Source organism: Lissotriton helveticus, chromosome 1_1 (assembly GCF_964261635.1).
Source record: "Lissotriton helveticus chromosome 1_1, aLisHel1.1, whole genome shotgun sequence".
Taxonomy (NCBI): Eukaryota; Metazoa; Chordata; class Amphibia; order Caudata; family Salamandridae; genus Lissotriton; species Lissotriton helveticus.
The window spans coordinates 975,156,775-975,177,203 of NC_136057.1; the positions used below are offsets into that span (position 1 = coordinate 975,156,775).

General features: G+C 44.6%; 1 protein-coding gene across 1 annotated transcript; it reads left to right on the forward strand.

Annotated features, from left to right (window-relative positions):
• Positions 1 to 1,838: 1,838 nt before the first annotated feature.
• LOC144819511 (tubulin alpha-1 chain-like) lies at positions 1,839 to 19,701 on the forward strand. The gene is made up of 4 exons (XM_078677363.1): positions 1,839 to 2,041; positions 10,846 to 11,068; positions 11,534 to 11,682; positions 18,445 to 19,701. Exons 1-4 carry the CDS (start codon positions 2,039 to 2,041, stop codon positions 19,420 to 19,422), a joined length of 1,353 nt encoding a protein of 450 aa, XP_078533489.1. The 5' UTR covers positions 1,839 to 2,038; the 3' UTR covers positions 19,423 to 19,701.
• Positions 19,702 to 20,429: the final 728 nt, after the last annotated feature.

Genomic DNA, 20,429 nt, shown 5'->3' on the forward strand with positions numbered 1-20,429 from the left:
CAGTCTCTGCATTAAGTGGATACCCAAGCTGGTGGACTAAAGGCAGGGCGCGGACTGGACGCTATGTCCTGTGCTTTATACCAGCAGCTCTTGTCCTAAGCCCACCCCATGGTTTCTAGGAGCAGGGCCGGCTTTAGCACTGGTGGCGCCCGGTGAGACAATGTTTGTTGGCCCCCCATTTATCACCTCTGCGACGGATTGCCTCACTACCACCCTTGAACAGTGCCCATCAAGTCTCCATAACACTCTCTCTCTGATGCATTTAATGAGTTTTAAAGTCCCACTCATACATGTGTACGATGTCAGAGCACTTTACATCACACACATGATACAGAGGGACAATCAACCCTATGTGTGTAAATCAGTGTACAAGAAATGTTACTTAAGACAGAGGACTACAAGGTGTAGGAGATATATGTCATCCATTCTAAAAGGCAGTATAGTTTAAACGTGCTTGGGGTGGAGAAGCGCAATCTCTACATTTAAAATATAACAACATGGTTAGGAGTTCTTTTCAATAATAAGAATTGACTTCTACCTAGATTAACCCTTTTTGGAACATTAGGATAATGAAGGAAGAGAAGAAATCACAATGCTCTAATCTATACCTTGCATTTTGCATGCAGCTCTTTGATGACAGTTAATATCTCACTGTTCTATGTTCGGATTATAAGGTATAGACTGCAAGTAACAAAATGATCTCTCTGACAAAGGCAGTAACCCACTGGCCTATTTACATTATATGCACTTTGTGATCTACATGGTACACTTTCTTTGCTGCAGGCATATTAGCCCTCTGCGCTACCTTATGATGAGTCAAAACTTCCACTAGACAAAACTCCAGATCTTTTTTTCAGGACGAAGTACATTAATCACCGGAGTCATCGTGACATTTTTATGGTTGCCTGAAAATTGCTGGAGGCAAGGAATGTGGAAGCAGATGCTTTAAAAACCATAATACACTTCCATACACGCTCCCCATGCCCCACCTTAGGTCAGCACCCGGTGCAGTGGCACTGGTCGCACCGCCCTAGACCCGGCCCTGATTAGGAGTGAGGAGCCGGGGGCAGGACATGGCCTTAGACCACACTCTGCATCCAGTGTGCCTGTGGCCATGCACTGGGATAGTTTGGGGAGAGCTAAAGTATTAGGGGCGTCGCACAGGCCCCTGCAGCCCCAACCCTTCAGGGGCCCTCCTCAACCCTTCAGGGGCCCCATTTAGCCAAGACAAATAACTATTTATCTGGGAGATATGGGAGACTAAGCGGCCCTCTACACATTCTGCAGGGCAGCTGGGAGGGCTGTCATTTTGTGTTAAGCCACTGTAAATATATATTATATGAAAACCAAAATATTTCCTTGAACACGTCTTTCAAGGGAAGCTACGGTTAGTTACATAGTATATATATAATGATAAAGGCGGCCCTGCTGGGACGCGAACCTTTGATCTACAGGGAAGTTTACGAGCTCTTCAATACTTCATATGCATTAAACCCACCATATCTTTCTGCTGACGAGTTGTTAAGACTTTGAGGTGCCTAGATGTCAACGCACATCCTGATAACTATTATCTGACATGAATAAGACACAGGACGACCGTGGTTTGTTCTGAGATCACACGATGTGTTCAAGTGGAGCAGCCGGGATTTGAACTAAGGGCACTATTGTTTCACGAGCAGCACAGGATGCTGTTATACACACTCTGCATTCACATACACTCCCTGAACACCCACTCCCACTTCTCTCTTTACACACTCTTTTGTTCTCTCTCCGGTGACAATGCATGGTCCCACCCCTGGGTCGAAACAGGAAACTCGTCGCACCTCCTCCCTGGCCTCATTCCGCTACATACAGCGGGCGAACTACTGGGCCAACCCAAAAACCGCCTGTGCCTTTAAGAAGCAGCCGCCCTGCACGCAGCTGCGCCTGTTTTTCAATAAATTCCACAAAGAGCGCAGCAGCACAGGGCAGGGTTGTGCAGCAGGCGGAGTCTCGTCTTTTTCTTCTCTCTGTGGCGCGGACCGGTTAGCTAGCAGTCATGGTAAGCGGGCTGCAACTTTCAGAAGTTACATTTTAGGTGTTTTGTGTGTGTCTTCTACCCACGAGATGTTTCTGCGGTTGGCTGGTACCGCTATTAAATAATCCGCTCGTTGGGAGATAAATTAATCGCTTGTAAACATTTTAATATTTTTTTTCTAACTGTGTAGACATAGGCTGCTGCTGTGGCGCGTGGCAGAACTAAATCTCCCGTTTCGCCTTATGTGTCTTGTGTGCATCGCTAAACTTTGTTCTTGTGGCACAAAATGGATGAAGTTTATCTCCATTTTGCTTCCACGAGGAGAGACATAAAATGGAGGGAAACTAGACAATAAGTGACTTATCTCGCCTGGTTGATATTTTTCGAGCGAGCTGTCGCTCTGGTCTCAAGCGGATGCGGGGGTCATAGTTTTTATTATGACTATTGTAAATGTCGATGATTTCTAAGGGGTGAGTTCTTGACGGAGCCTTTTTCTTCCCGCTTTTCATTTAGTCGACGGTAGAATAAGTTTAAGGCGTGGTGCGTCATTGAAGTGGCTGTTTGATCGATTTGACATTGAGGATTGCTTTGTTTTCTTAACTTTTATTTCACAGAACAGAAGCTTCAACAAACAAGCTAGTTGGTGCATTTTTAGGATTGTTGCCATTCACTGTTACTTATGTAGCTTTGCTTTTAAAAAAAAGAGTTAGGGGAAAAAAGCTGCACGTCACCGAGGTCACTGCGGATTACGAACGAAGCTATTTTCTTAAGGGTAATGTGGCGTTCTGATCACATTTAAATGTAGATTTTGGGCGTGCCTGATCGTTTGCTGTGCCCATAATGTACGACGATGCTGTGGGGGGGGGGTGGCGGTGGTGTATATATCTCGAACCGCTAGGGGCCGTGAGCGCGGCTGCTGACCGTCTGTCTGCTATCACGAGGGATCTGATCGATGGGGAGTCGCTCGCATCATCACCTCGGGTGGAGCTGTCGCACTACGCAGCACTAAAAGATGTTAGGGCTCCCCGTTTGTAGCACTCGGGGTAGAAGGGGGATGGATATTGGGGTGGCCTGTCACCTGTTCCGTCATACGGCGGTGCGGGAAGCAATAGGTTTTGCCTTGTCACCGCTTTTGGCGCTTAAATGACCGAGTGCGCGTCTCCTGTTCGTCTGTCCTCGTTTGGTAAATCTAATCAGCTCGAGGTCGATGATTTTCTTTAACAGCCGAGCAAATCTATAGTTGCCATTAACCGACGCCTTCGGCCAGGCTTTACATCTTTAGTCAGTGGTGCTGTGCAGTCTGGGACTTGAAGTGCCACTCTAACCATGCACGTTTGCTCCAGGAGTGGGGCGGGGCATCCATTCAAGGGGGCCTCAGTAAGGCCACTGTATATCGAGATATGGAGGAGGGAGGCATTTTTTTCTTACGCCACAGGTGTGTGCTTAAATACCTCAGTTTGTAAAATACTGTCGGATAAAGGTCTGGGTTGGCCAAGGCCAAAGGAGAGGCACCCCTGCAAGAGGCCCGGGCTGCGTCTGGCCGCCTCATCCCCAGCGGCTGCTGCCGGGGAAAGAATCGAGGCCTTGTGCATGATTTAAGCGCGCCAGGAATGCTGTGCCCCACATACAAAAGCTAAAACCGCACAACCCGCCCCCTAACCTCTACTGGATACAGACAGTACATTATGAATCGAGAATAAAAAAAACTAGAGGTGAGTCGCCCTACTTCAATACCGCCCCAGAGACCGCTGCAGCGCCCCAATCATTTCACTCTGCAGGCACAATCTAATTCAAGCACACGCTTTGCATACCAGGAAGCCCATATTTAGGGGACAACTCCTTAAACTTTTTATTTTTTTTCTGACAACAGCTGCTGCATTGCATCCCTGTCAATGTATGCAACTCACGTGTAATCCCCATCCCTCTATGGACGTAGCTGATGCGTTTTATATATGTAACCATGACCAATGCACACAGTGGCTTAACAGTAACTGGGTGGCTCCCCAGTTAGAGGTGTAATATATATTCGGTTTTCTTTTTGATGGCGAATTTAAGACTAGGATGTATTGGGACATGATTACTATAGGACCAGTCCTGAAAAATGCTCCTGACCTTTCCAGAAACTTAATAGTGGGTTGAAACATGTTGACACTAGGGCGTTGCATGCGTGACCCACTGAGTCCTGGATGCTAAAAAGATCTATTGTAGGCTCACTAAGAAGTTACAGCTGTCTATTCTTCCCCATCAGTGTAGTTTGTCACTCATTTGCTTACTGTTCAATCACTTTCCTTGCCTATGTTTCTCGATCTTGTTTGTCCCCATATGCAGCATAGCCTATTTCTCTTATTGGCAGGCTTCTAACCTTTAGCTGCCTACACTTGGGTAACCCTCCTCGCCACTCCGGTTAGATAAAGCACTCATAGTGCATGTTTTCCAGCTCCCTCCTTGCCTCAACACATGTCCTTCCTCTGTATTCAGGAACCCCCCTTCGGCGGCTCTAGGCTCATGGCAGCCCTGGGCAGGGAGTGTAGGTAGGGGGTCCCGGAAGAGGGGGTCCAGGCGAGGCAGAGCCCCCCGGAGCTCAATAAGGTGTTTTACTAAAACGTCCAGGAAAGGCGTTAGATGACTAGTACCAGCGGCTGCACCTACCCTTCTGAATTCGTCTCGGAACAATAACATTTAGGAGGAGGAGGGTATTGTGACATACTACGTGAGGGACTGGACGTACGGCTGCAGTGCCAGGCTAATACGTTAATACAGCGAGTTGTAGTGGCCTCATACATGTGGTGATGACTAGAGATGACAAAAGGCCCACTCTGTAATGGCTGGTCATGGAGTGCCATTTGGCTCAACGTGAAACACTGAGTGTGGCCTAAAACACGTGCGCGTACTCAGTTATTAATGGTACTGGCAAAGGTTAAAATGGCTACGTAGGGGCGACATGATTTAAACCAAATGCGTGGCGTACTTGCGTTTCATAAATGCATGCCGATGGTTACATGGTCATTGTATGCTGGGAAGGGGCCTCCTGAGTTAGAGGAAGTTCTCCCCCCAGCAAAGGTTACAAAAATGGGCACATGCTGTTACGGTATTATTTAAAGACGTGGGGGTGGGGGAGAGGGCGCAAACGCCTCCTGATAAATGAGGGGTGGAGGTGGTAGGCCATCGTCTAATCCTCAGGCGGGACACACAGGGTATCATGCAGCAAAAAGAATCAGTAAAAAGCCAGTTCTGCTATGGGTGTGTGCCTTGTCTGGCGCAGCGTAAAAGAAGCAGAGGGGTATCAAGCTGCAAAAGAAGCAGAGGGGTATCAAGCCGCAAGCTCGCTTACCTTACAATGCCGGCCGTAGCTCCGGATTTAGAAACGCTGGTGCCGGTTGAGGAGCCGAAATATAATTGGTGTGCGCGCGAGGACGCATGAAGGACGCATGAACTTTACTTCATAATCTCTCACTTCGACAGAGTCTGCACAAGACTACAGTATTGGCGTGGCGGCCCCTGGGGCTCTGCAGGTGCACAGCTTGCACATGCCTAAGGTCGCCCCTGCCCATCCCATGCTACTTCGTGGTGCAGGCATCTTCACTAGGCAAATGTTCTCAACCAGACACTCTGAGTAGTGAGGATATTTCGCCAGAACAAAGCTGCAAGACGAGACAAGTCAAAAAGCCGGGCAGCATCACAGAGCGAACATAAGAAGCCCATTTTAATTCAAACGTGTGGGCCAAAGTCCAAGCACACGGACAAGAACGCATTATACTCTAGCGGTTGGGCAATTTGAAAGGCCACACCCCTTGTAATCTTATACACGTGAGATGCGAGCAGATTATGATAAAGCTACGTTTTTAAGGAGGAAATAAACTATCTAGTGCTGAACGAAATAACCTAAACCTAACACATCGCCAGGAACCAACCCAAATTGAGGGTAAAGGAGTAAAATTGTGGAATACAAGGATAGACAGAATTTGTGTCTTGATAAAGATTGTGTAATAATTTGGAAACCATCGAAACGCGTCAACGCTATTAACACAATTCAAGGACTGAAACAATTTAGTTGAATAGTGATTGGATCAACTTATAAACTGTGGTGTCGCAGAGTCCATTTGGATGTGTATTGATATTTGACAAGGGTGGTGTCTTACATGTGTATGTCTCTATTATGCTGGTCATAATTGAAAACTGTTGTATTATGTTTTAATGCTTAAGGAAGGGAGAACTGATTTTTATTGTGTTGTAAGAATATATTTTGATGTGATTTTAGCCCTTTTTTGTATAATGGAACAAGAATATACATCTTTTTAATAAAATGTAGTGATTGTACATTGAATAATAGATTCAATATTTTATATTATTGGATAGCTGACTAATGTGTTTGAACAATTGGGGTCAAGGGGATTGTTTCTTGCCTTTGGTAGCAGTACCTCGTTTCCCTTTATCACTAAGGGGTCCCTCTTTTATTTTACTGCAAACTATTTCACCATACAAGGTTTTTTTTTTTTTTTGTTAGACACCTAAAAGCTTTATCTGACAGATGCTGTACTAGGGGCTATAGCCACAGTAGGACTGACACTAGTCAAGCAACTGGCACACCTTGCAGGACAAAATTAGGCTGTCTGTTCACTAACCATTCCCTCATCACAATATACAATGTATTTCTGGTCAGACCATCCGGTCTTAATTTTTGGATTAAATACCCATCAAAACACACACGCCTGCCCAAAATCTGGCCTACCCCCCTGTCTTGGGGCCTGAAGCTAAATTGACTAACACAACACCTGCTACAGTCACAACCCACTCTCTCACATGACGCAGAACTAGCCTTATCACTACTTGGATTGGCTAAAGTCAATTCTCTCAAAGCTAGCTCCACCCAAAAACGCCCATACTAATAGGCGTGAACCCTCTGCACCATGGTTCACTGATGGCTCTCAGACTGAAAAAACAAGCCTGTAGGGGACAAGGAAAACGCTGGTGCACATATTACGACACTCGTGAGGAACTTACAAACTAGCACTGACCAAATGTAAGTCTTCTAGTAAAAAAGAGCAACTACTTCACACAACAAATGGTCAGCTAAAGACTTAAAGGAGCTATTCCAAGTAGTAACCAAATTTACCACACCCCCAGCAGTAAAGCAGCCAGTCACAGCCAACAGTTGGGACACATTAGCCCACATCTTTGGGGAGAAAGTATATCAAATATTCCTGAAATTTGAGGACTCCACTAAGTTGGACATCAAGGTCCACACCAATCAGATAAATTCTCCCTCTAAATAAACCCAGACTGAATCCGGACAACCCCAACAACTAATGAATGCCTCGTTTCTGGTCTTCCCCTCCCTGCAAAAATGGTGGGGACAATGAACACGCAACTTGTTCCATTCATTCAAGATAACCACCTACTGGATCCCAAACAATTGGGATTCAGACCCAGGCATAGCAAGGTAACCTTCGTAATAAAAGCTACAGAGGTGAGCGCTGCAGTGGACAGAGGTGGTTCTGCAGCTTTTATTCTCCTGTCTGCAGGCCGAACTAGGCTTCTAGGACAAGGCATTGTCCCTTCTGACCTGCTTTTTATCAAACAGACTACAGGCAGTATGATTTCTCCCTTTCATGTGGGGTCCCCCAGAGATCCTAGCTCAGTCCAACACTATATAAGCATAATAACTATTCCAAAGTCTCCACCTGTTTCCATGACTGTATGCGCACCATCAGCTTATGGAATAACAGACACTACCTGAAGCTCAAATCAGGAAAAACTGAGGTGGTTATGTTTGGAAGCCCCTCCCCAGCCTGGGTCCCCTCCTGGTGGCCAGAAGATCTAAGAACCCTTCCCACACTTGTGGCCAAAGCCAAGAGTCTTGGAGTTCAAATAGACAGTCGACTCAATTTTGGCAACCAGGTCAATTAATTCCTTTGTTGCCTTCTCCTTTTACTCACTTGGGATCAAAAAATCCCCTACATTCCAGCTATTACCAAAAAAAGTAATCGCTGCCTTAGGTCTAGTAAAAATAGATTATTGCAATTCTCTACATGAATTTACAGGTAAAACCCATGTACCGGCGCCAGATGGTACAGAACACTGCTTCTAGGATTCTACTAGAAATACCCAAATTCCAATTAGTTTCCCCCAAAATCCATACTTTGCACTGGCTTCTAGTGAAAAGTTGTATAAAGTTCAAAGCCCACTGCATAACGTGTCCAGAGTTTTTGAGGCCCATTTTACAATGGTATACACCAAGCAGACTTCTGTGCTCATCAGGAGCCAAGGCACTAGTGGTTCCCTGATTCAGGAAAATGAACTGGGGTGGAAGAAGTTTCTTCACTGGAAGAACTAAGCTCTGGAAAACTAAGGGCATTACATTCCTGTTATGGTGCAGTAACACCAGAACACCTTGGGGGGGGGGGGGGGGTAGAATGCTCTACAAAGCTTAACATAGGCCTAACAGCTAGGACTGTACCTCAAATCTAGGGAACCGGGTTCGAATCTCAGCAATGATTCTAAACATCCTTAGAATCACTTGATCTCCCTGTGCCTAACAAAAATAAATGTCCTTGTGCAATGCAACTGGTGCTCAAGTAAAGCACGCTGATACTTTCGGGTCCAGTTTGCGCTATATAAAACTACAGGGGGGGGAAGATGCAAATAAGTTTACGCAATGGCCATGAAGTGTGGTGATGTGCTTGTGAGCTGTGCCATTCAGTGTTTGCCAGTCCCTCCCTATGCCTGGAAACGTTTATTCCAACTGTGCCCTAGGAAGTGCTCTTCCTAGACCTCCATTATGCTTAATGCCGTTTCCAAGCTAACCCCAACCATGGCAACATTGGAGGCTGACATGATGACGAATGCCACCTAAACTGATGCTTCATTGGCTCTGGTCCCACCCATAATACAGCAAGACCGTAGCATGAATACATGGCCATATACTTCTGCTCAGTTCGAGGGGTAGCCTACCTCTTTCTGCTCATATTTATTTCAGTTCTTAAAAATACCACAGTTTGTAAATCTATTCACAATAATAGCAGATTGCAATTTTATAATGTACAAGGGGTCAAAAAACAGTTGAAGTGGTTAGAGGGGGTGCTCTTCACCTTGGGCATATGAATGACATTTTAGACTGTTCAGCCTTAATTCTGGTCAGTAACACAGAACCCCTCGCTGCAAAGCATCCATGTGGTTCACATGCCCCTGGCTATATTTTGGCGGATACTTTGGTGAAATTTGTTGGCGCATTTCAGATGGCACTGGGCCAGAGCCCCTAATTCCTTGTTGAAATGTCTTCATTGCCTTTACTTAATGGGGGCCTCCAGTTGAGTTATCGAATGATTATTACGTCTTTTTGAAGTGTGGTTTGGGGTTAAAATGTGTGGTCGCATTGGAGCCTTCCTGCGGAGGCATTTTGTCGGGGGTCGTGAGTGGATTTGTACGGATCCTTCAGCAGGCGAAGAACAGTCTTCGCTTGAGGGTCCGCGTGAAAATCCCCCCTCGTTGCTCTGTAAGCGGGTATTTTTCGTCGCATCTCCCATTTGAAACGGAGTCCCAATTGCATTTAAAATGGTGAATCTTTCTTCACCGCGGTTTACCGCGCCAGCGAGCCGGAAGTGGTTTGGGGTAACGGATCCTGCCTCGAGCAGCCCTGCACAAGCACATTTTTCTAATCTTATGCAACTTCACAGTTTGTTCTCAGGCTGAAGCCAGTTCTACAGCGCGGGAGGGGGCGGGGGGCACATGAGTCATGCTGGGAGGCTTGCTGTAACGAGTGAAGCGTGTATTGTACAAACTGAAAGGGCACTGCGGGCAGGGGCGTTGCTTCCGTGCAGGCAGCAGGTGCACTGGCACCGGGGCCTACTGAATATTGCTGTATTCCAGTCCAAATGGCGGCCCGGGGGCCTTTTCTTCTTTGCACGAGGTCCCGTGGCACACTGACTACGTCAGACTGCGTTACCTACGCCCGTGTGACTCGCACAATACAGCCCTCCCCACATGGCTAATCTGAAACGCGCCCTTCCTCGCATCAAGGCATCTGACCCAGCTTTGTTTGCTTTAAATTGTGAGCCTTTTATTTTGAAGAGTTTCAGATGTTTGTGCAGATTGTGCCACCGGCTCGTGTCCTGAGTGGGATGAGTGTCCGAGTTGGATTGCTTAAATATTGAATTAAAATCTGATGCTGAAAAGAAACCGGTATAGGTGATCTATTGTCAAATGCAGGCCCATGAATAGTCAGTCTCCCACGTGCTTGACGTCCTTGGATATCTGGGAATATAGCTCGAGTTTAAAATATGGGACAGAATATCTAGGTACATAGATGTGTATTTAAAATAGCAGACCTATTTCCCTTTAGCCGTTCACCATTTTGATTTCTATGTTTTGGCTACGATATTAAGATATGCAGTTATTCCCTAATCGATATTTCATGTTATGACCATGTCACAGATCTGTTTGCCTTGCTGTCCCGTTCTTCAAATTCAGTTAAATTGCCTCCATCTGACGTACCCTACACGTGTCCATAAACTGCACATTTTTGAAGGGGGGGGGGAATACACATTTTGTACATCGCTTCACATATCCTTGGAGTCTCACACTAGGCTTTGAAAGCGTACATATTACACTATTTATATAATCAAATGAAATATTCAAACCTATTTAATTCTGCATTACAAGGTAATAGATTTCTTCGTAGCTATAGCCAATGCTGCATGAGAGAACCTGGCTAGTTCACGCTCTTGGTGTCCTTGGAGTTGTGTACTTTAAGCCACTGCTGATGGTTCTTTTTGCAGACTATATGAAAGCCAAGGTGCTCTGTTGATATAATCTCCTATGTTTCTCTGCAGAGGGAGTGCATATCTGTCCATGTTGGCCAGGCCGGAGTCCAGATGGGCAATGCCTGCTGGGAGCTGTACTGTTTGGAGCACGGACTGATGCCGGATGGTATTATCTGCCAAGAGAAGTCTCTGGGGCAGGCAGACTCTTCCTTTGGCACCTTCTTCAGTGAGACTGGATCCGGCAAGCACGTACCCAGGGCTGTGTTCATTGATCTTGAACCAACAGTTATAGGTAAGAGTTTCCATATCAGATGTTTAGGAACTGGGGCTGGGTTGCTGGCCTTTTGTGTAAGGTGGTGATTAGCAGTAGCTACACGGGAAGCTTGGTAATTCACTGGCAGTGTCTGGCATAGCTGTGGGGGGCCAGGTGGGTTGAACAAGGGTGTAGTAGTCTGAGACGGACCAGTGGGCAGATGTATAGGAATTTGTCATGGTTTGACACGGAGCTACAGGAATCCTGTGTAGTAACATGTTTAGTATCTCGTATTGTTTCTCCACTTAATTTGTGGCCTGATTCCCTATCTTATTGCAGGTTGTTGGGCTGGGCACACTCTCCCGAAGTCGCACACATGGTTAATGTTGACTAGAATATATTTTTGGGGAGGGGGTGCTGGTGGCTTTCAGGTATATGGAACTAGGTTTCAATGAGGCTGTACTTAATCTCCATCTTAACTTTAGTGTTATGTTCTCTTTCCAGATGAGATAAGAACTGGTACGTACCGCACACTGTTTCATCCAGAGCAGCTGATCACTGGAAAGGAAGATGCAGCGAACAACTACGCTCGCGGCCATTACACAATTGGCAAAGAGATTGTGGATAATGTGTTGGACAGAGTCCGTAAGATGGTGAGTTGGCTGAAGAAATTGTCTGAAACCAAATGGCAATGAATGATACTTGGGTGTACTCATTTGTTTTGAAATATTTATTTACTTCTATATCCATATGGGATCTGACACGTTTGTTTCCGAAGTCCAGTAACTTTAAACTGGGTGTAATTGATTTAGGTGGGATATGCACTAAGATGAGCAAGCCTTTTCGCTTTATGCACATATTGCCCAATCTGCTTGCACTATTCTTCCACTAAAGTGAGTGCTTCCAGTTATTAAAATGTGGGCCAAAGGGCTCTTGCTAGGTATATTGGGATAGGTGTTCAAATAGTTGTACCAATGTAGCCCAGCGTTTACTGCCACCATGGCCTTGTTGACCACATTATTTGCTTTTCTTCTTACTGTGAGGTTTAACCTGGGTAAATGTGCTGGGTGTGTTACTGTGCTTATGGCTCAGCCGTGAAGGCTGGTGGTGTTCTGCATCCCTCCGGCTGTTGAGCTGACCCAGGTTCTCTACACGACCGCCCCTGGGACTATGTTGGAACCAGTCCTAAGTTGCCCTGAGCAAGACACAACTTGATGCCATCTGCCAAAGTAACCTACTGTACCTAGGTGCGCTTGATGTAGTGCAAGCCCTCCATAGGGAAAAAAAAGACTAGAGTACTTGTGTCACAGTTAAAAAGTTGGGAAGATTTTCTTATTTGCAGCCCACTCTCTCTCAAACTAATCTTCAAGTAATACTGACCATGTTGGGTTAGTAGTGAGTGTAGTTGGATTTGTTTGCACTTTTAACTAAATCGTCTTGCTAAATGTGTGTGGGGCTGGCGCAAATGCAGTAAAATATTTTTTTTTTCCCCCGCAACCTTGTGTACAGGAATAATTTCAAACACATTTAGCTTCAGGTCAATGGTGCATAATACAAGCCTTTCCTTTGCGTTTCCGTCAGCAAAATTGCTTTCTTAATGTGAACAGAATATACTGTATAAATTGCTTACAAAGGGAAACTCTGGAAACTTCTCCTTTACCCAGGAGTCCTGCTAGTTTGACGTTGGTGCATAGGGGATGGCTTTATCTGCCTGGAACTTAAGGAGGGTGTGTCAATCCTCATACTATAATACACCATATTTCTAACAATTGGCTCTTTAATAATGTGCCCATTAGCATTTTTTGCCTTCAAAACTGGAGCGCCCTCCAATCCGGTGCTGCCGTAAGTGACCCGGCTGCTGTGTATCCATTTCATCTGCTGAACTGTTCTATTGTTTTAGCAGGCCATGTGCTCTCCCAGTGTTTTTTGATGCAACGCGAGACGTTGCTGCGCTACATTCCATATCCCTTAATTCTTTTTAAATGTATTCTGTTGCAACTTTTCAAGGTGTTTAGGCTCCCACCAAACCCTGACCTGATATGTCACCCACACGCGGGAGCGGCCACTGTTGGCTTGCTTCAGGGGGCAGGCGATGTGACTTATTTACTAATGCTGAAGTGGCTGCCAGCTGTTCATGGCCAGTCAGCTGTCTTCACAGCAGCTGTGGATTCCCGTGCTCCATTTCCCTTCAGCTGAAATACTTCTACCCAAATGGGCACGGTGTCTGGTTGTTTGGGATATTTTTCAGGAGGTGATTTTCACAAGTTTGAGGCAAAAATTTGCCTGCTAGTGTCCTACTATTTGTAACCATCATACTTTATTTTTAATTTTTTTTTGTGCTCGCATGTTGCTCAGGAGTGCAGGATGCCCTAACTGACTTGTCACTTAAGACGTGCAGCTTCTAGCCATCACTGTTGCATTCATGGATTGCAGCATCCCCTGTGTTGGTAGGATCCCGGCATGCGCACTTTTTTTTTTGGTAGAGCAAAAAATAATCGTTTGACAGTGTTTTACATGGCGTCACTTTGTTTTGTTTTGAAAGTTTTATATAGCGCGAACAAGATCTTTGCGGATAACAGAGCGCTTTACAGAGGCAGGTGTAAAGATCATCACGTTCCATTACATAACAAAAGTATTAAGTATAGTACAGGTATGAGGTAGCCAAGCATAGTGGGAGCGTATGATAACAAAGACGCTGTGATTATACAGAGATGGATAGAAAAAAGAATAAGAAAAAGGATCTAAGCATTTCATACTAATATAGGTCTCATCATCAAGATCATCACGCTCCAATACATAGCAAAGAATTACGTATAGTACAGGTATGAGGTAGCCAGGCATAGTGGGAGCGTATGACCACAAAAACGCCGTGATTATACAAAGATGGAGAAAAAAGGATCTAAGCATTTCAGACTAATATAGGTCACAACACACGTGCAAAGGAATATAAAGGCTATAGCATAATAAAATGCTGGAGTACTGTTCGCAGTGTAAGTCAAACGCATTGTTCAAGTGTATTTAGCCATAAGGATACTTTTGACTTCTTTCTTAAAAAGAAGGGAGGAGGAGATGAGCCTCGTTTCAGGAGGGAGTGCGTTCCAGATCCTGGGCGCCATTCCAGAGAAGGAGCGTTTGTAAGTTTTTTCCTTCCGGAATCTTCGCGGTTTCAGCAGAAGATTGTTTGAGCTCCTGGTAGTTCTGGACCCCCCGGAAATTGTCAACTTATGAGTGAGGTAGCTGGGTGATTTCAGGTGTATAGCCTTGTGCGTCATGCAGGCAATTTTCAGCTGTATTCTGGCTTCAAGAGGCAGCCAGTTCAAGGATTTGAAGTCCGGGGAGATATGTGAGTTTTTTTGATCCAGTGATGAGTCTCGCTGCCGCATTTAGTGACGCTCTGAGGGGTGCAGTTGTCGTTAGGGGGAGGCCGCAGAGGGCCACGCTGCCGTAGTCTTTGCGAAGAATGACCAGAGCTTGTACTGCTATTTGGAAGTCTTTTGCTGGAAGGAAAGGTTTCGGTTTCCTCAAGGTATTTATTTGGAAGTTCGCCCCCTTGGTAGCCTTGCTGATATGCTGCTGCATGTTGAGGTTGGTGTCAAGTGTTATGCCTAAGGATTTTGCTGAGTCCACGATGGTCGGTTGGACATTGAGTGCTGTTAGGTGTTTAAGCCATGTTTGAGGGGAAGATATTTTCGAGGGAGGTGAGATTAGGAGGAACTCAGTCTTCATAGCATTGAGTTTGAGGTGGTTGTCGGCCAGCCAGGATTGGGTGCTTCTGATCGTTGAGTTCAGACTCAGGATGTCGTTGTGGGAATGTAACTTGAGATATATTTGAGTGTCATCGGCGTACATGTGAAAGTGTACATTTGATGTTTGTAGCAGGGTGGTGAGAGGCTCCATAACTAGGTTGAACAAAGTAGGGGATAGGCAGGATCCTTGAGGGACACCTAACGACACCGGAACTGGGGAAGACATCAGGTTTTTGCTCTTGAATTTTTGAGACCGGTTGTGTAGGAAGGAAGTGAACCAGCGAAGCACAGTCCCAGAGAAGCCCATTCTTGTCTTAAGGAGATCGAGTAAGTTCTCATGTTTCACTTGTTGCCATGTAGGTTTGTGATGGTGTCAAAGTGATGGGATTTGGGCAAAGTGGTCCTGTATTTTTGCGTTCGGCACAAAGCTGTTGTAGACTGGAGTTCAGAGTAATCTAATTGTAGTTATTCTAAGTTGAAACACCAATGTGCAGCTTCAGAGAACACGTCCTATCCTCTCACAGCAGCAACTTCCCCAGGGTTCTGAATGAAAGGATCTAGAACACAGGTAGAATGGAAGAGGCCTTACTAAGACAAACCAATAGAAGTTGTAAGTTACGAAATATTAAATCTAATATATTATAACACAACAGCTGCCCTCCACTTATCGACTGTCTCCTAGCGTTTCTTGTAGTTGAAACTAGAACAAAGCCTTTCAGGCAGCACTACAATACCCTGAAATATACTGACCCACAGATTTCACTTTCGGCTGTCGTCTTCAATTTCCATTTGTTCCTTTGTACACTACATCAGGCAGTGTATGCTGAATAAGGAAACTTATTCTAATTTGCCCCTAATCCACCTTCCTAATGTAAAAATTCCATTAATGCATTTGTCTTGTGTATCCGAATTCTGGAGTTCCTCTATAAAGGTGACTCTAGTAAATTGAGTCCTACAGAATATCACTGTAAGGCTACCCAGGTAATGCTAATATGATGCATAGGATTCTGCAACCCCTGTATAAACTGGTTTCTAGTTCTTCATTATGGACTATTTGTGATGCACCCAGTCACTGTTTATAAATAAGGCACCCCGGAACTCTACTTTAAACTTATTACAATTTAATTCTGACGTCCAAATACCTGCTGCGAAAGAAGGGGGTTCCCCAATGGGCTTCTTATTGAATGTAGGCGGGTCGAGGGGGGAGAAAGACTGAACAAAGAACGTACCCCGCCAGTTGATAATGTGGTCCCAAATCTGGGATCCTAATGTATGTGGGGTGATAAACCTAGAAGTTGGCACTGCACATTACGAGATTAACATGATTCAATTATTTGCACGAGAGTTTTTAGCAAATATATAAGTATTTTTATTTTAGTGTAGAAAACATTTATATACATCTATAACACATGATTATCTTATAAATATTGCACAATACACATAGTCAATTTGAAAAAAGATAAAAGTGACAAAATTGCATACTTTCGAACCTACCCAGTAACATTTCATGCTTCAATCATACTATCATTCTTTCAGTTTTTCAAGGCCTAATCCTACCTAAAGTTCAGACATTCCACTCTCATTCTTCAATCCATACAAATTGTTCTGTTGTATGCCACACAGAAGATGGTAGATATGTGGCATAGAGCAGAATATTGTTCCAGACAATTGATCTTATCACGGCATCTAATTGATACTATATAGTGTGCCGTATTTCTGGAGCCACGAGCCGACGCGCGTTTCGGTGAATGGCCGGGTGGGCCACACCTTCGTCAGGGCTGGGAGATGTTGACTGGGAGGAAACAGGATAGTAATCTAAAAATAAAACACTGCCTTAGTATTTATGTATATAACAGTTGGGTTAATCAAGGCATATCTCATTCTAATACATTTCTCTTTTCCAAAACATAGATATATATGGAAACCATAAATGTGGGACTTGCCACATTTGTCCTCAAGCTATTGTGGGAGAGACAGTTAGCACCAACGACCGTACGATATCTGTGCGACGAAATGTAACTATGACAAACTGTCGCACGAGTAATATCGTATATCTAATCCTGTGCCCATGCAACCTCCCATATGTTGGGGAGACGGGCAGAGAATGTAGGACGCGAATAGGGGAACACAAATCAAATATCAGGAATGAAAAAACCACGGCTCCCTTGGTTACTCACTGGCTTGAAAAAGAGCACAGGGAACATGATCTTCGTTGGTTCATCTTGTGCAATATTTATAAGATAATCATGTGTTATAGATGTATATAAATGTTTTCTACACTAAAATAAAAATACTTGTATATTTGCTAAAAACGTTCTCGTGCAAATAATTGAATCATGTTAATCTCGTAATGTGCAGTGCCAACTTCTAGGTTTATCACCCCACATACATTAGGATCCCAGATTTGGGACCACATTATCAACTGGCGGGGTACGACGTTTGTTCTTTGTTCAGTCCAAATACCTGCTGCCCGCATCCGAGGGGAAAGGTAGGTGAAGCCATGGAGCATAATCAAAGCAGCTGTTTAAAAAGTTTTCAATTCAGTCAAATCAAGTCCAATAACACCTGCACTCCCTGGAACCAAAAAAGGTGCAGCCACGACCACCAGCAACTTCAGTAAAACCTGATGCTGACTGAAGGTCCAACGGCTTTTTTTGGGGGGGTTGGGGGGGCTGTACAGACTACCAGAAAGGAGATATTTATGGCATGTCTAATTTAGGTCTTACTTGGGTATTTATAAAATAATCTTTCTATGTGTCTACACATTTGGAGCTGCTTTGGTGTTTGTGGTCTTACCCCCCACCCCCACTTGATTTTAAGTTGATTATATGTGCTTGCTACACATCTCAGCTTTTTTTTAAGCACTAGAGATTCTATTTGTATTCTTTGTTTGCGAACATGCTCTTATGTTATATAAAAAAAACTCTGTACCAGGGGTTTAAGTGGTTTGTGGGAAAGGTGACGGTGTGACAATCTATCATAAGGAATAACGTATACTGAACTACTATATTGCACTTCATGTTAGAGTGCCATAATCTTCTAAAGGAACTCTGCCTCTGGCCATGTTCCTCTGTGGTTAAGGAACTCCTCAGTGACTTGCGATGTCCTTTTACTGTACAGAACAGGGTACTTCATCCCATTATGTAGTGCAGGACCGAAACCGACTTACCTTTTTCTGACATTCATAAACTTACTGATTGTCCAATTAGTATTTGCAGATGGTGGACAGAATGAAGACTGTCAGTTAAATTGTTTACGTCACAAGCTGCCTCACTGATTATAGACAATATAGGGTATAGCTGGCCCTATGCAAATATATTTAACTTTTTGGAAAAAATCGACATTGAAGTATAGCTTTAAGCAAAATCTGAGTATATAACATTGTCCACTAAGACTTGGTACACTTTCCTGTAGGGTATGACGTGAAGTTTTATTTGTGGTCTAAAATACAGTTTTGTATTAAAACCGTAACTACAACAGCTGGCAGCTTCTGTTTGAAGACTGCCACTAATCTGACCGATATTAGCCCCCTATTCCAAACTACGCTTAATACAGAGTACTTTGGGGTGGGGAGTTGTGTTGTAGGGCTAACTACACTGTTCCTTTATTTTTAATTTGCTTGTTTACTGTTGCATGTGTAGCCAGAATTTGACTTTGTTTTTGTTCCAGGCGGACCAGTGCAGTGGACTTCAAGGCTTCTTGATCTTCCACAGTTTCGGAGGTGGGACCGGCTCCGGCTTCACTTCACTGTTGATGGAACGACTCTCCGTGGACTACGGCAAGAAGTCCAAGCTGGAGTTTTCTGTGTATCCTGCCCCAAGGATCTCAACTGCTGTGGTGGAACCATACAACTCCATTCTGACCACCCACACAACTCTGGAGCATTCAGACTGTGCTTTCATGGTGGACAATGAAGCCATTTATGACATTTGCAATCGGAACCTTGACATTGAGCGCCCCACCTACACCAACCTTAACCGGCTAATAGGACAGATTGTCTCTTCTATTACAGCTTCCCTCAGGTTTGATGGTGCCTTGAATGTAGACCTTACAGAGTTTCAAACTAATTTAGTGCCTTATCCCAGAATCCACTTCCCTTTGGTTACCTACTCCCCAATTATATCTGCAGAAAAGGCCTACCACGAGCAGCTGTCAGTGCCAGAAATCACCAATGCCTGTTTCGAATTTGCGAACCAGATGGTGAAATGTGATCCTAGGCGTGGCAAGTATATGGCCTGCTGCTTGCTCTATCGTGGTGACGTAGTGCCCAAAGACGTCAATGCAGCCATAGCTGCAATCAAGACAAGGCGGTCCATCCAGTTTGTGGACTGGTGTCCCACTGGGTTCAAGGTGGGCATCAACTACCAACCCCCTACAGTAGTCCCCGGAGGAGACCTGGCTAAAGTCCAGCGGGCAGTCTGCATGTTGAGCAACACAACTGCAATTGCTGAAGCCTGGGCCCGGCTTGACCACAAGTTTGACTTGATGTATTCTAAGAGGGCCTTTGTGCATTGGTATGTTGGGGAGGGCATGGAGGAGGGAGAGTTTTCTGAAGCCCGGGAGGATCTGGCTGCCCTTGAAAAAGATTATGAGGAAGTGGGTACAGATTCTGCTGATGGGGTGGAGGAGGATGAAGATGAATATTAAGTAATGCACATTGAACTTGTATGTCTAATTTGGAGACCTGATTAGAGGAAGGATGAGGATGAATGTTACCTTGAACCTGTAATGCCTTTGAAGGGCCAAACCAATCTAGTTAATATTGCGTAAATTGAAGCTAAGAACCTGCCCAAAAGATGAGAAGATAGCACTTGTCTAGCTGGCATTGCTGCAACGTTGGCTCCCTGTAAGCTCTTCTATTGACTGCCTAGTTTATATAAGGAAAGATGAATACTTTTTTTGTACGAATAAACTATGAAGATGCAATCTTTTGTTTCTCTTCCATTCACCTGTTTAGTTTGTGTGGTGAGTTTCTGCATCTCATGACAGTTCATCAACCAACTAGAGCAGCCTCTTCCACTGGCGATGTTATTTTGGTGACCAGGTTAAAGTCGAAGGCTTGTGTTGATGCTAGCCACTATTCGTGACAACCGGTCTACACCCTTTGCTACACTTGGGTGAAGGTTTGGATATTTTCACGATGTGTCAATGTAGACACTCTAGTGTCCCTCATTGCAACAAAACACCTTGGAGGTAGTGGAGAAGGGTGGGTTAGGATGACTAAGTGATAGTGGTGTTTTCTGTTTATGGTACATGTGCTGTCACCACAGATGTCATAACTTCATGTTGGATATAACTTATATCCATATTTTCAGTAGCACTTCTGTATTAATCAGGTTCCAAATGGCGGGTTGTCCTGTCTTTGCTTCTTAGGTGAGGGGGTAAATAAGAAAAGCTAAGTATTTAATTCACTGGGTTGGGGTAGCACTGCTAGTAGACCAATACCATGTAACTTTTGTGGACCGTTTAAATTTCGAATTTGGGAGATGGGTTTCTGGCTATCTTGAACACACTGTATTTGTGTAAGATTCCAAATATGAAGCGGTGCAGATTGCTTTTAAGTTGATTTCATCTTAAGCCTGAATACTAATCTATCAGAATCCTTGTTAAAGACTGCTTTAGCACATCCAGAAGTTAATTCCGCTTTACTGATA

Coding starts and splice junctions, on each gene's coding strand:
- LOC144819511 (XM_078677363.1), top strand. Junction 11,069..11,533: donor TCTTGAACCAACAGTTATAG/GTAAGAGTTTCC, acceptor TTCTCTTTCCAG/ATGAGATAAGAACTGGTACG. Junction 11,683..18,444: donor TGGACAGAGTCCGTAAGATG/GTGAGTTGGCTG, acceptor TTTTTGTTCCAG/GCGGACCAGTGCAGTGGACT.